The 15,056-nt window shown below is 35.8% G+C and overlaps 1 protein-coding gene across 1 annotated transcript in view; it reads right to left on the bottom strand.

The window, feature by feature from the left end:
• Window positions 1-15,056, bottom strand: part of CACNA2D3 (calcium voltage-gated channel auxiliary subunit alpha2delta 3) — a 480,096-nt gene that overhangs the window by 116,041 nt on the left and 348,999 nt on the right. Inside the window, exons 15-17 of the mRNA XM_075713919.1 lie at window positions 8,187-8,258; window positions 7,317-7,397; window positions 3,119-3,193 (exon numbers count right to left, since the gene is read on the bottom strand). Coding sequence (XP_075570034.1) covers window positions 3,119-3,193; window positions 7,317-7,397; window positions 8,187-8,258 — 228 coding nt within the window. The remainder of the gene's footprint in view (window positions 1-3,118; window positions 3,194-7,316; window positions 7,398-8,186; window positions 8,259-15,056) is intronic.

Raw genomic sequence — 15,056 nt, 5'->3', positions numbered from 1 at the left:
TAAGGCAAGAGGATAACACACCCTTTGTCTGTCTAACTTAAACGCTGTTCATGGATTTCATTACCTTCTGTTTATTAAACTATCTATTCTGTAATGAATAAATACTAATATTTTTGAAGGAAGCAATTTGCCAGAAGAAAAAGGGACAGTACAGCAAATGCACGTGTTCTCAAACCCTTGCGATGTAGATAGGGAACTTTCAAATATATATTCCTATGGCTTGCAAATACAGGCTGTCAGTTGTACCTGCGATACCTGAAGATTTCAAAAGCATTTTTAGGAGTCCAGACCAAGTCATGATTTTAGTGTCATGAAAATTGGGGAATGTTATAAAAAAACCAATGCATTTATATCCAATTTAGAATGGGATATTTAAAAAACCACATGGATTGTAATACATACAGAGATATTCTGAAGGTAATGGCCAGTCATGAACTAAAAACAATTTGCCATTGCAACAGCTAAACATTTTGAAGACAACTTTACCCCACACTGGCATTTCCCACAAAAAAAAAAAGTTAATATAAAAAGTGTACATTAAAAAACAACATTTATTTCAGCATTTTATCCACTGAGGTGAATTAACATAACTAGTCTAATATAAATTTTCAAATAGCAAATTGTAGGAAAAGATACAGAATGCTATGACAATTCAAGTTTAAGATCTAGTCAGTGTGCTTGGAACTTTGGCTCTTTTAAGCAATTTTTAGGTTATGTCTATGGTGCAGCTGGATGTGAGTTAAAAGCAAAATTACACAAACAGCCACTTGACATGGATGAGCTAGCTGAGGTAACAAAGCAGTGAAGATGCAGCGAAGAGACCTGAAGGTGCATTAAAAATCTTTGTGTATAACCCAGGTGCTCTAAGGAGGTTTTGTACAGCCACTATTGCTGCCTCTTCTCTGCTATGGTTACCAAATAAAGCTCAGTGGGCAGTCTCAGTCAGAAAAGGAAAGAACATGGAAGAATGGGTAAATAAAAGGTCAGAAATATACAGTGAACATGACAACAAAATGCCAAAATGCAGAAAATTAAGAGTAGAAAAACATTACAGCAAGACTGAAAATTCTGGTTGTGTATTGTGATGGGAAGATTCAATGAGATTACAATCACACATTATCACACAAAGTAAGAAATCAAAAAGAAAAAATAGATCAGGAGCTTCTGCTTTCCATATTCATAATATAAGAACTGCTTCTAATGGCATCTAAAAATTGAATTAAAAATAAAAACTGTGCATAAAATATTTACAATATGAAAAATCACCACTATGAGAAGTCAAGGAGACTGACAAAAATGAGTATGTTAGTATGGATAACAGAAGTATCCACTCTAATAAGTCTTAATGTTAAAATGTCAGAACCAAGTGTTTATGAGCAGAAGCCTATCTGAAACTCTTAAAAGTTATAATGACTGCTGTGAGATTTTCCACATCCTTTTACTCAGTTCCTGCATCTTCCTCCGGAACAATCCCATGTTGGGCACTGCTGGAAATGGGATTCTGGACTAGATGGGTCTAGGCGTGGTGAATCAGCATCATAAATCCTACACTTACATACTTCTCAAGTATGTAATATCTTGTAGGGACAAAACACATTTTGACTGAGGGGTGAAATGCTTAGGTATTGATTTATAGTTTTCTATCTTCCTTAAGAGTAAACTGCTTCTACTGCGGCTGGAAGTTTTTCACTCCCTAAAATTTACATATTTGGGTAGCAGAGGTCCTAATTCCCATAAAACAAGAAGATACACATTCATCATTATGAGAAATCATCTGTGGGGAGTGTAGAGGTGAAAATAAAGCCAGTCACTGGAGCATGTTAATGTAACTGCCTGGGGTCTGAGCTGTCTGTACCTGGATATATAGCTTTAGTGACTCACCATTGGAATGGTAAAAAAGCCAATGGGATAATTTGCAAGAGCCATTTCTGAGAATTGCATTGCTTATTGGTCAGTAATTTGCCAAATTCTCTACAGGTATTGTCTTCCTTTCCACATTTGTGAAAAATTCTACCATCCAGAATCATGGGTGATATTCTTAGAAGAAAAATGACAATTAAACCATTTATTTTAAAATTCCTTCCAAGATACTATAATGCCTGCTTTGCCATTAGATTGTCTGTCCATTTTACTATGAAGTTACTGAAAATTGTTTTCCATTCATCCATGGAAGTCCCCCTGTGGAACTTTTCATAAGCTAAAATAAATGGGGAAATAAGTGCACATACAGATGTTGATTAAGTGTGTAATTCCTAGCCCAAATCTTAGAAAGACAATTTTTTTTTGCTGAATGAAAACATCAGATATGCTAATGACTTAATAAATCATGCTTTTCAATAATTTTAGTTTTATATGAAATTATCCACCCAATTAATATTTCTGTTTTCTACTAAAATATTGTTGAAATCGGACATTACTTAAAGTGCCTGCATGGGAAATACATATGGCATCCATGTGTATACAGCAGTGGAATTATTAATACCGATGCTTTGCTAAGAGTTGATAGTGATGGAACACTTGCAAGTGCTGTTCCTAAACAATGATGCAATCAAGAATGTACCAGTTCCCTAGGGTGTTAAGCTGATAAACATTTTTGTAACAGGCTCTTCTATTTTTCTTGCTGTGATTAATGCAAACAAGATGATAAGGGAAACTAAAGGTAATATTTGCTGCTATTTCTCTTTTAGTACCAAAATCCCTTGTGCCCCTATTTTGCTTAAGAATATGCTTTATTGAAATTTCTGCGCATATATTAAATTAACTTTAACACTTTAACATGACAAATAGGGGTTATTACATAGCAATAGAGCATTCCAGCATTCCGTTTCAATGTAAAATGAACATAATTACAGCAATTTTTGGCTTTACCATTTTGCAGTAATGGAGGACTGCATCTTTTGCAGAAACAAATTGTGTATTTATTTTTCTTGAGTTTTTTCATGCTAACCTTTGTTTTCAGAGGTAAATTTCCCAAGAATTATAATGTGTTATAAAGCAACATAAAGTAACTGGCCTGTTGTATTTAGTTTTTTAATGACTATTACATTATTCACATTAAAAGAAAAACAAATGCAACATATATAGCTAAATGAATTAGATCAGTAAGTAGCATTCTTACCAAAGGCCTAAGTTCCGGATGAGTCAAAATATATCCATTGTTTGTAATTGCAAAAGCATATCCATGAATACCTAACTGCAAGAGTAAATGAGAAAGAAATACTAATTAGCATGGTCTCCAGTAAATTCTTAAACAAAAAATTAGGTAAGAATGTAGTTATCCAGGGCTTAAAGCCCTTAAAGTATTTCATTATAACATATGCAAAGCTCTGATCCTTGACATTTTGTGAAAATGAGAACCTGTCGTTGTGATGAATTCAGCATATAGCACAATTTTAAAATGTCACACAGACTTTGCTATCTAGGGCACTTATTTCTATGTGCTTTAGAGCGAGTTAGATATACACATGTAAAAGACACCACAGCATGTGGCATACACCATAGCATGTGCCAAAGCAAAGGGATACTGGAATTTAGTAAATTCACATATTCGCAGTGGCTAGGTTCAGCTTACTTCACTTGTTCAAGAGACGTTGTAAAAGAATTATTTAAATCAGTGGTACTGAAGGTACAGTTATAGTGAGCAAGCAGTGGCCTGTCATATGTGATATTTACATCCTCCAGTCTTAAAGGCATTTTACCTCTCTGTTAATTCAAGTCCATATGGAGCCACAGAAGGCGGCATATTTCTACTAAAGAAACTCTTGTAAGTTTACCTGTTTGTACTGAGTGGAACTATGGGAGATCATCTGAGAGCAATGAAAAGCTTTATGAGCCCTAACGGTATATGTAATCAAATTTAGCACTGTACTTATTTAAATAACAATACTACTCTTTTAACAATATGTGTATTGCACAGTTGATTGCACCCACTGAATGCAATAAATGCACCTTCAAATCATTCATGTGGTCATTCAAACATCCCTTCTTAGCATAAGCTTGCTGCTAATGTAGGATCTTTCTGCAGCTTCAGTATGTAACTTTTACCATGCAAAGAGTACATCTCACTACACTTTCTCACCCATGTTTTTTCAGTCCTGAAGTAACGTAATACAGCACCCCATACATCTTTATTTAAGCATTTTGATGCACTGAAGTATTAAAAAACCAACCAAACAAAAAACCAAACCCAAAACTCGAGAACTATCTTGCTCTCGTATTTACTTTACATTTCTCACTACTAACAACCTTGTTATTTTACTTCAGTACATTCTTAAACGCTTTGCTGAAGTGGGTCTTTACGAATGTGGCATACAGCAACATGAGCAAGGTTGACAAGTCACAATCATTTCTAAGAGGCAAGTAGGACAGCAAGTCTGTTGGCTTCTGTAATTTTCTGGAAATATAAACCAGAGTATGATATTATGGCAAGGTCACAGAGAAAACATACCAGGTAGATTTATACCATCTCTCTGTGAATGATTGTATATGGTCAAATGTATCTGCCATATAGAAGATTGTTTCATAAATTAGCCGTTTTCCTAAAGCAATAAACTTCAGTGAAAGTAATAGAAGGTGATATGTTCTTGGCATATCTTCATAACGGAGGGATAACCAAAATAATAACAGTGGACATATTTTACCTATTATAGTATGACAAGTGAACCAGCTGTTGGCTAAATATCAGATCTCAAGTGTAATTGTCTGTGTTGATAACTGCAGAATGACATCCAAGCAATGGAAGTCAGGTAAGGAAACAAATGTGGGTGGTATACTTCACAGGAAAAAATTATTTTTCTGTTTGAAGCATACCCAGACTTCAAGGGTAGCATTTTATTGTGTGTTGTCCAATGTGTGAAACTGCACACTCTCTGCACTTAAAATGCTTTGGTTTGAGAGATACTACCATTTACAGCAGTATTGCCATTTTAAACCTTGAACTCTGTCTCTAAATGACAGATTCAGAAACAAAAAACCTTTTTCTAACTGCTGTAAAATGCCCCGTGAAAACTAAGTATTACTAAATCCAACCCTACCTTATATAGGAGAAACTGCCACTGACATCTGGGGAAGTTTAGTCTAGATAATGACTGCTGAAAATAGCTTATTGTTATTATTCATCTTCCTCGGTATAAAATCCACCTCATCCAAGCTGAGGTCAGCAGAATTCCATTTCCAACCAATCATTTTATATCCCTGTGTGAATTTTATTTCACATGCTGCCTCTACAGGAATGGGTCCCAGGGGTGATTATGCTCTTGCAATTGCATGGTCTTTTTACTGTTCAGAAATGTTTATGGTATGTGAGACTGGAAGTTATAACTCAAGTAATTTCACTAGCCTAACTGTATTGCATGATATTGGTGCCTCCTGTAATAATCCTCTCTTGCATTACATCCTGCAATATAAAATGTACTTTCAAATAAAAAGTCTAATATTCAGAAAGAGGATCGTATATTACTTCCACAGAAAACTAAGTCTTAAAAAATACAATACCGTAAGACAAAACCAGAAATTTTCATTTTTCTGCCTATCTTCTCCTTTTCTGAAGAGCTCTAACTCTGCTGCAATACCTGTTATTCAGACCCCACACTCTCTGTAGGTTCTTTTATTCAGACTGTGTCCAAATGTTGCAGATGATTTCTGAATAACATCGCTGTGATATGGCCTTTTCTATCCAGCCATGCACAGCCAGGCTTTCATTTCTGCAGTTACTACAACATTGTTCTTCCTTCTCATTACAAATGAACCTTGCTCTACCCATAGCTCCTTAGAAGGCTGCTCCAAAGATTGTTTCCATTGCTCCAAATTTTGCAAAGGAGCAAATTTTGCTCCTTTCTCTTCTACCTTCTCCTGATTCTGGGTTTCTGCATACACAAAAGTATAATATAAGTTGCAGTTACCTAACTTTGGCGGTTAGTGCGCTGAGACTGTTCTCTGTTATTTATCCTGACCAGCAACGTCTCTGTTTCCTATGTTCTGATACCAGTGTGTAGTCATCTGCTGCCTCTTCCCATAGTCCGCAAACTGTTTTCCACCTGGGACAGCCTTTCTGTTCTGTGTTTGCATAGCATCTAGCCTAGTGGGATCCAGGTCCCAGGAAATTACTCCAATATACCTTATCAATATTATTGCCAGTATTTTATGCATTATTTTATCAAATGCTTGTTTAATTTAAACTTTCCAGTTACTGCATATTGATCTACAAAATCACTTGGTAATTGCTAATGTATTCAAATTTGAATTAAAATCGATAGGAGGATTTTTTTCCTCCTAACTAGAATTATCCGCAAAAACACGTAGGAATATTCAAAGGCACTCACAAGTCAGCTTATTCCTCCACCCTCTCAGAAATCAGTAAATGAGAGGATGGCAGCCAATTAAGAGGAAAGTATGACATACAAATTTATGCTCAGTACAGGTGTGTGTCAAAATGTAGCTATTCCAATAGCTGGCTTCTTAGTAAAGGCTGTCTGTGGTATTGTGTTATGCGCTTATTTGTCTTGCAAAAAACTTCTGCTAGGAATTAACTGGAAAACATTCATTTAATTTTCATTTGTGAATAAAACAGCACTATAGTAAAGCTTTTCAGACATAGAGAAGTAGTGAGATACTAACGTATTGCATCAAATTTAAATGAAAAGTAATTATATCTTTGCATTTGCCTGAAGCCTACATTTACTGAGTTACAAACATTTCACAATGAAATGCATCGCATTTTGAAAACCTTTATGATAATTATTTTTTAAGAATTTTATAGTAGTGTTGTCTCTGACTTTGGAAAACTAAGTAGAGGGAAATATCTAGCAAATACTGAGTAGGAGAGAAGGAACCACTAGTCTGGTTGGGCAGGAACTTGCTCAAGTTCCTGAAATGTGCCACTTGCTTTAATTCAAGGAGATGACTAGTCTGGGACATGGAGTTGGGACAGGAAGCACTACAAACAGGAAGGAAGCCTAAAGCCATTTTAAGGATAGGTTTTCACATGGTTTTCATACAAATTTATGCAAATATTCAGCATGAATTTCTGGTTATTTTGTGTGGTATTCTGGTTATATTCTGTGGTTGAATCATTTCATTGATTTTATTATGGACAATACTTAATCTTAACTTCTGGAGCACACTGTGATCTGCAAAAATGTGAAGATCAAGCCATATGCCAATGACATTTAGCCATCAGACACTACAGAGATAAAATTCCTGAGGAAAATGAGTGAAATAATGGAGCTACATCAGTATAAACAATATTAACATGCTAAATAAATCATATTGTAGATATTATACTGAGTATAAAGAACACATTATCATTTGTGTATTACCTTGTATTTCGGAATAGTTTTTAAAAGCTCTTTAACTGGAACATCTGTGCCAACTACTCCCAGAAGAATCCCTTTAGATCTCTGAAACAACAATAAAGGATGCACTCAGAACCACAATAATAATGAACATTCTCACCGCTCATTTCACATTGCAGCTACTTTGTAGAAGTGAATAGATAACAGACAAATTATTTAAAAAGTGGGGAAAGCAGATGCTGGTACAACTCATCTACAACATCATTTAATCAATACTATTGCTTCTTTCTACTTTATCTGCAATTCAAATAGAAAAGACATTCAAACTTCGTTAGCTATTGAGTCCCTCAACAGAAAACTTCCTCATGCAAAATATTTTTTGAATTAAAAACTATTGTTAAAAATATGTTACTCCCTTCTTTCCCAATTTCTACTGCCATTTGATAAACAAAAAAGAAAGAGTAAGCATTAAGGAGAAAGTACATGTAATAATAACCTGTTAAATTAGTAAAAATAAACAGATCTGTACATAATATACATATGACTAATTCAACTCTGAGTCTATGGAATAGAAGCATATCAGTGCAAAGAAGAAAAGGATATAGATTATTTGCTGTAAAAAGGTAATATAGAAGTAAGAAAACCCTAAGGCCTAGCATCATCTGACATTTTCTCTTGGACATAGGGTTTAATGATTTTACTATGGTTTCTAGAATACAGTTATGTGGGATATTTGTCCACATTTTTATGCTAACAAAGGGATACTAACTGCAGATAAAATAAGAAGAGGAGAAGAAAACTTTGTAGAGTAGTCTTAAATCTTATTAGGTCCCTTAAAGCAACTTCACTGCAGTCACCCCATTATCATATGACAGAAATAGTCTGAGTACTTACAGTCTCATTTTGCTTACTAAATACTGGCATGGCAACAGTTGTCATCAACACCAATCCCTGATCATCAGCAAGCTATATTTGAAGAAGAAATATTATCTCTAAGAATTAAGGAACAATTACAGGCATATGATTGCATTTTTTCAATTACATTCTCTTCATTTTAAATGAGATAAGGCAATTTATCTAAATGGCGCTTATTTAGTTAGACTTGCAGACAGTGCAGCCCAGCCCAGCCCAGCCCCGGCCCCATCTCAACTATACCAGCTCTGCCCACCCCACCGTCTGCATTGGCAGGAAAGATGCCTTGTCTTCATTCCTATTGCAGTCTCCCATGAGAGATACGGAGAGGCTGAAATGTGGATTGTGGAAGCAGCATGTGCAGTAGCAAAGCAGCTGGAGCTCTGTTCTACATCTTTCCCAGTGTCAGCTCTGCCAACATTGCCTCAGGCTGTTTTCTCCCAGCAAGGAACAAGAGGTCATGAGTTGCATGCACTTTGTTCTGGTCCAGACTGGGATTTCATCAGCTAACACAGCAGCAGAAAGGATGACGGCCAGTTAGGATCCCAGGAGCATCTTTGCTCCATCCGGTTTCAGTTTGCTGGACATAGAGGTGGCATAAAGCATTAGCTGATTCTGCACATCAGGTTTCAACATATTTCTTCAATTTAGGGAGAAAAAAGATCTCCTGACCTTGGTTCCATTCAAGAGAAACATGTAGAATACTTATCATTGACCACAGGAGAGTGACATTGCTCAGACTCTTCATGCCCTCTGGCCAGACTACATCCTTGCCATAAGGCAAAGGCTAACTGTGATGCTCCAGACAAGCACTGCTCTGTGTGCCTGTAGATCTTCACCATCTACATATGAAAGATAACTCAAGCAGGAAGTTGAGAGTTACTGTTAAGCTCTTTCTGCCCCTATAATTTGGGAAGATGTTTAAAGTTGAAAACCTTATCCAACATTTAAAGGCATGACATATCCAGTTATAATCACAACTGGAGATTTTGTAGAACACAATTAAAGTCTGCTTTGTTGCATCTGTGTTTAGCCAAATGGACAAGGCAATAGGGATGATCTTCCTGAGAAATACTGTAGGTCACAGTCATTGCCCACTTGCAACTGTGATATTCTCCAACTACCCCTACATCAGTGTCACATTTTCTGTACTCAGGCAGTATTTCTAATACATTTTTTTGAGAATTGCTGCAGTTTTGATTTTTTGTTAACAAAGCTTTTGTTATTAATGAAGCAACAGCTATCAACTCCCCAAATTTTAAGAACACAAGTCATATATTATGACCAAGGTATTTTATGAAGCATGTTTCGCATTAACAAATCAGACAAATAAAATCTAGAACATTACATGTCTCACAGCTCCAAGTCTGCTTCAGTAGGCTTTCAGTTTCCCAAATAAGTATGTTCCCTGAAGCATGGCACTATCTCATGGTGAGGAGGAATGTTTGCAGACAGGAACACAAATGGGGCTTAGGATCAAGAAGGTTTACATCTGATAGGGAATCAATAGGGACATGAGGTGGAACCAACTTGTGATCGTTTGGGTTTGGGGTTTTGTTTTCCGTTTTAATAAGAAGAGATATTTTCAGCCCTGATATAATCTTTGATCTATTAAGCAATAGTAAGTTATTAAACAAAACAACCAACAAAAAAACCCCAAAACAACAACTCAGCAAAACACTGGGAGTTCAGAGGTTGTACTTGAAAGTCAAATGCGGCTGAACTAGTGTAAGAATTTACTCTCCTTGGCCAGAGTAGTACAGTCAAGCACGCTGACATGATTTGTATGGAGAGGGGCCTTCTGTGGTATGACAGTCAATAGTCCCAAATACATGTACACCAGGAAGTGAAAAAGCATTCTGCTGATTATGGGGTGACATCTTGGAGCGTTTAGAGATTTCATATGATTGCCCAGGGTTGTTGTTCTTTGACATGATGTATTTGTCAAGTATCTTACGGTATTATCTTACGAGTCCACTCATTCTCAAGAGATTACTAGAAACAATTTATTGGATAGCACGCCAGCCAAGGGACTGTCAGTAAAGTTTTAGGGTGTCTGAAATTCTTTAAATGGAGAAAAAAAAACCAGTCTGGAGTTCCTGGGAAATTCTGAGAGAAAAGGTCATTAACTCTCAAAACTAACTATGGAAGCATGCAGAGAATGATTGCCCTGTAATTATGATATCTACAAGTACCACCAAGGGTTGGCTGCTGCAATCATTTCTATAGAAGTGCAATCTTATAGTCCAGCCTATTTGGTTTTTCGTTTGTTTGGCAGATGAACAAGTTGTTGGCCACTTCCATAAGTGGAGTCAGCAAATAACTGGATGATAGATGACTCGTATTTGTGATGTTTCACTGAGTCACCAACTCAAGCTGCAGTATTTGCTTCACAAAAATTGTTAGATTGTGAGGAATTATCTGCTGGGGAGGAGCGCAGCTTTATTCCCTGGGCAATGACATTTTGGCAGAAATACTTTGAAAGAGTAGAATGTTAGCCACTGGGTATTTCTGCTAAGACAATTAATGCTAGAGTCCATTAATAAATTGCAAAGGAAGCCATGATCTAGGTATTTTGCATTGTTGCTTTGCAAGTCTGACAATTTCTTACATGTAGCAGAACTCTGTAACAGCTCATACAAATGTTTGAAAAATCTAGTGATTCTGAGGAAAAAAGCCCAGTAATATGCTCTCTAATCATTGATAAAACTTCAGCTTATATTAGTTACATTCAGAACGAACATGTATCACTGATATTGTGAGGACTGGCTGGGATTTTTTTTTAATCATCAGCAAATACTTAATTAGACGTTAACGCTTAATGAAAAATGTTAAATATCACAATCTCAGAATAACAAAAGCAATATGCAATGATAAAGTCTCTGAATGACTGTACTAAATTTAACAGTTCAGGTTATTGTGTAATTAGTAATAAACTTTTTGGTTACTCAGTTATTATTTGTTTTTCCCCAAAAGAAAATTTAGACAATCCTTATGATTCCCAAACTCATCAACTGGACACACAAAGTCATAGGCTCAGAAAAGAATTACATAGGCATGTAAAAGAGGAAATTCTGTAGTCAAACATTTCTTACAGGAAACATCTTGAAGAATGATTTTTTTTTTTTTTTTTAAATAAGCACAAAATGCATGTTTCTAAGCAGGCAACAAATAACTTGGTTACACATAGAAGCGGGGTTTTTTTTAGTGTTACTGGCAAATACAGCGAATGATAGTTATCCTACTATAATGCAATAACGTCACCAGATGGATGGTTACTAGTTACATACAGTGAAGGGTCCTCGGGAATGACTGAAACGTGAAGCACCATGAATTTAAACTCAAACTTTAAATAGGCTGTACCTTATCCAATTTTGTCCTTCCAGTATCTTAGGAGTAATTACTATGAGTAACTAATACTAATAGTTACTGCCATTTTTACAAAGGTATGCTTTATGTGGCATAATAATTCCCCACAGTCTGATGATTCAAAATTGTTTAAAGCTACATGCTAAGCTTACTTGGTTCATCCTTACTAACCCCCACATATTCTGGGGGGTTGGCAGGGTTCATGGGAAACAAAGAGTGAGGTTTGACAAAAATATATTCACATAATATTATGTTTGTTATGTATATAGTTTCTGCTGAAACAAAATGTTGTTGGCAAACCAATGGTGTTCACAAATAAGGATTAATTTGGACCAAAGTTCACCCAAATGTTGGAACCTCATCTAAATATATCTGCAGAGCCACGAATGACTTTCAATTCCTCCAACACTTTGTTTTGAATTCTTGTTCTGTTCTCAAAGAAAACCCTCTATTTCTTTTCTTCCCCTCTACTACTATACTGTTTTTTTTTTTCCAATTGATTAATAATGTCTCTTTACACATGACTCTAAGTATTAACAAATCAAGCTCCTTTCTATTTCTTCAATCTTTATATCCTTGATAAGTGTCTAAGCTTATTCTTTACCCGGGGCCCCACACTAGTTAACACACATAGGCTCTGACTGTCATTAAAGTCCTGTCTCTTCCCTATTTAGCAGCATATCAATTACTGCATTTTTATTTCTTTCAAGTGGTTACATAATATCAAGAAAACGGCAAGGAAATAAAAGCTGCTTCATCCCCAAGCCTCCATGGAAATAAAAATTCCACTGGCAAGCTCCAATACTTGAGGCTACCAACAGATGTGAACTAAAGAAAAGGTACGTGCTTTGAAGTGCCTTTTGAAACGTTTTATTGCTCAGTATTTTTTGCTATAAAATTAAACAATATAAGAAGCAGCATTGAAATGCATGTATACACTTCCCAGATTCAGTACAACATCCTGCAGGGTATAAGATGGAACCAAATCAAAATTGGTGGAATAGTACAAAACCAGTTGCAAATAAAGGGTTTTTTGTTGGATATTGCTGCCGTTTCCTAGAGATGAATTTTTCAAAGATGCTCCAGGAAGTTTAGTTTCCAGATAACACTGACCTCTGCCAGGACTTGGGCATCTAATGTCGTTAGGTCTCTGAAAATTCTAGACAGCTATTAACTGTTGCTGCCTTTTTAGGGATATTGGCAAAATATAACCATAAAGTAATCACTGAAAAACATTTTAACAGTTTTAGGCCAGTGATGGTACCTGTGCACTAACTTTGGATTTTGTTCTACTTAAACGTATCTGCATAGACAGGCTTGTTAAGGTCCCTTGCAATTTTTGAAGAAAGTACTTCCTGGTTTCAGAAGTGGATGTGAATTCCAGTTTCTTCAAATTCTTGGTTTTGGATTACTGGAAATAGAAGGAAACTAACACAAATAAAAAATAAGAATTCAAGAGCAATGCTTAAGGCATTGTCAGATGATTCAGTCAGCAAATTAAAATTAGTCAAATGAGAATTAAATAAGAAAATAAATATAAGGATCCAAAAATTCTGGACAGAAAAATAAAAATGGAAAGACGTGCGATAAATTACTCATGGCTTTTTAAAAGGTATTACAGGTATCAAAGTCACTTTCTTAGAGAGTAATTTCTTAAAAAAGGCAAATGAGGCCAGGCCTGTATTATGTATTTATATTTATATCATAAATATTTATTTGTATTTACATATAATTTCCTATATTTATTTAGATCTGTATTTATAAAAGCACTAACTATCTTAAATGTCTGACAACAGCAAGCTTCCACTCTTGCAAAGTCATCTTCATGCTAAACAATACAGAACTCTGATTATATGCAGTATGGCACTAAGTGCCTGTCCTTTCACATTTTCCTTACTCTGTTAGATATTTATTCTCCATAGAAAAGCAGGAAGTGCCTGCTTTTTCCAAAAGCCAAATTAGCATGTTTACATAAGCCTTATGCGTTTCAAAACAAAACCCTGAGTTTACCTTATCACAGGAGTTCTGCAAAGACATTTTATTCAAGAAACTGTTTACCCATCCGAATATTGGAATGTTTTATTTTGCAAGTATGGAATGTAATATGGGGAAGCAGACTGCCCCATAAAACACAGTGGCCACTGTTTAGGAAAAAAGAAGAAAAGAAAAAAAGAAATGACCTAAAGTTTAGTTCAGTTTCTTCTGCTCCAATGCAATTAAGTTGTTCTCTGACTGATTCATTTTGATTAAGGACTGCAGTTGAGGAGTGCTGTAATCAGCATCTCCCTTAATGAATCAGGAAGATACCTTCATGAGAGGAAACACAGATTTGTCTATGCCAGTTCATATACGAAGGTATCTTCCGTCATAAACACAATCAGTCTGTGCTTCTTCTCTAAATTCAGTTCTCTCATACCTCAGTAGACTTCACTATTCTACTAGTCAGTCTAATTGGCCAGTATTGACCAGTACTGGTCTGCCTGTTTCCTTAGACAGAACAGTAATGTGAAAGCAATGCGAAGGCTAATTACAGTCCTTCTTGTGGCAAAGGCACACTATATACTGGAACCTCTGACCCCAGGCAAACCATGTATACACAGGCAGTGTACTACCTTTGCAGTATGGTATTTTTTCATATTCAGGTTTCTCCTCTGAAAACCAGAAAAAAGGACTCCTCCCTATGCTGAATGAGCATCTCTTTTTCAGTACTGCCAGTGTACAATTAAGTTTTCATACTGCAGCAGCTGTTGTTCCACCAGCCATTTCAAAAATTCTTCCATTTTCTACCTTTCTGCTGAGCTGTTAATTTCTGATTTAGTTCTACATTTGAATACACTACACATTTCATCTTCTGCTAAGAATATCAACTCACAATAACATAATTCCCTCTAGGGTTTATTAATAAACCAAAGCAACAAAACAAACCTCAACTTAAATCTCCTTCAGAGCTTAGCTTCCACTCAAGATCTTCATTAATTCATTTTCTTTCCTTCTTGCCCTTAGCGGAAGGTATTCCCATCTCTTTTACATCATGAGTAAAACTAGTGACCTCTTCTGTCAGGTGATTCTGGGAATATTTAAGCAGAACTCTGCCACCATTTAAGTAGAACCACCATTACAAGAAAAAAACCAAGGCAACTTTAGCCTCAAAGAGCTATGAAATGCCAGCGATTTGACAGCGCTTGCCTGGATAACGAACATACAAAAATTTCAAATTGGTGCAATACATGGGAATTCAGTTCAGTGAAACATTAAATGTGGGTAGATTCATACATATGGGTATATATGCTTATAGGAGACTACTGAACAGTACAGCCCCTCAGGTGTTTCTTAATCCTTCAAGTCTGGAAAAATATCCTCACATAAACACAAGTAGTTTAACTGTTATTATTCCTGAATTACAATGGTAGAGTAAAAATACATGTATTTCAATGCTTGAGTTCAGTTCAGTTCATTTGAATTTTGGATGAATTATGTTATCGA

The sequence above is a fragment of the Pelecanus crispus genome, chromosome 7, assembly GCF_030463565.1.
Source record: "Pelecanus crispus isolate bPelCri1 chromosome 7, bPelCri1.pri, whole genome shotgun sequence".
In the NCBI taxonomy this organism is placed as follows: domain Eukaryota; kingdom Metazoa; phylum Chordata; class Aves; order Pelecaniformes; family Pelecanidae; genus Pelecanus; species Pelecanus crispus.
Note: the sequence above shows the minus strand (reverse complement) of the source record. Positions and strands in the feature narration are given on the sequence as shown.